General features: G+C 46.0%; 1 protein-coding gene across 1 annotated transcript in view; it reads left to right on the top strand.

Moving 5' to 3' along the window:
• The first annotated feature begins 135 nt into the window (after positions 1-135).
• The window catches only part of LOC107577754 (electroneutral sodium bicarbonate exchanger 1-like), an 8,552-nt gene continuing 8,211 nt past the window's right edge, over positions 136-476 (top strand). The window contains exon 1 of the mRNA XM_016263791.1: positions 136-431. Coding sequence (XP_016119277.1) covers positions 387-431 — 45 coding nt within the window. The 5' untranslated portion in view covers positions 136-386. The remainder of the gene's footprint in view (positions 432-476) is intronic.

The raw sequence follows: 476 nt of genomic DNA, 5'->3' as shown, positions 1-476 counted from the left end.
ATGATTTGCAGAACCTCTAAACTATTTCTGGCACTTTCCTGTATAGGTGCAAAACCGCATCAATCGAATTACAGCTTCAGCAACAGTCTCGTTTCGAGCTCTCTGATTGGCTGGACGACATATGATGCTGCCACAGTCAGTACCTCTTTCCATGTCCTGGAGAGCGCGCGCGCCTAACAACATCATTAAAGTATAGACAGGGCGAATGCGCGTGTAGATCTCAATGTTAGTTTGATACAGGATCAAGAGTACTTCATGCCTCCCGCTCTAACCGTGTATGCATCAAGTGATCTGGAGTTTCTCTATAGGAACTGCTAATCTGATCCGCGTCTTTCTGTGGAAGCTGCAATCGACGCACCTTTGACTGCTTTAAAACGGAGTTAACCATGCCTGCCGAAAACAGCGACCAGGAGAGCATGCTGAGCTATCAGGTAGTTAAAACGATGCGTACGTATGTGTTTATTGCATTAGCTGAT

This window comes from Sinocyclocheilus grahami, unplaced genomic scaffold (genome assembly GCF_001515645.1).
Source record: "Sinocyclocheilus grahami isolate Dianchi unplaced genomic scaffold, SAMN03320097.WGS_v1.1 scaffold7106.1, whole genome shotgun sequence".
In the NCBI taxonomy this organism is placed as follows: Eukaryota; Metazoa; Chordata; class Actinopteri; order Cypriniformes; family Cyprinidae; genus Sinocyclocheilus; species Sinocyclocheilus grahami.
Note: the sequence above shows the minus strand (reverse complement) of the source record. Positions and strands in the feature narration are given on the sequence as shown.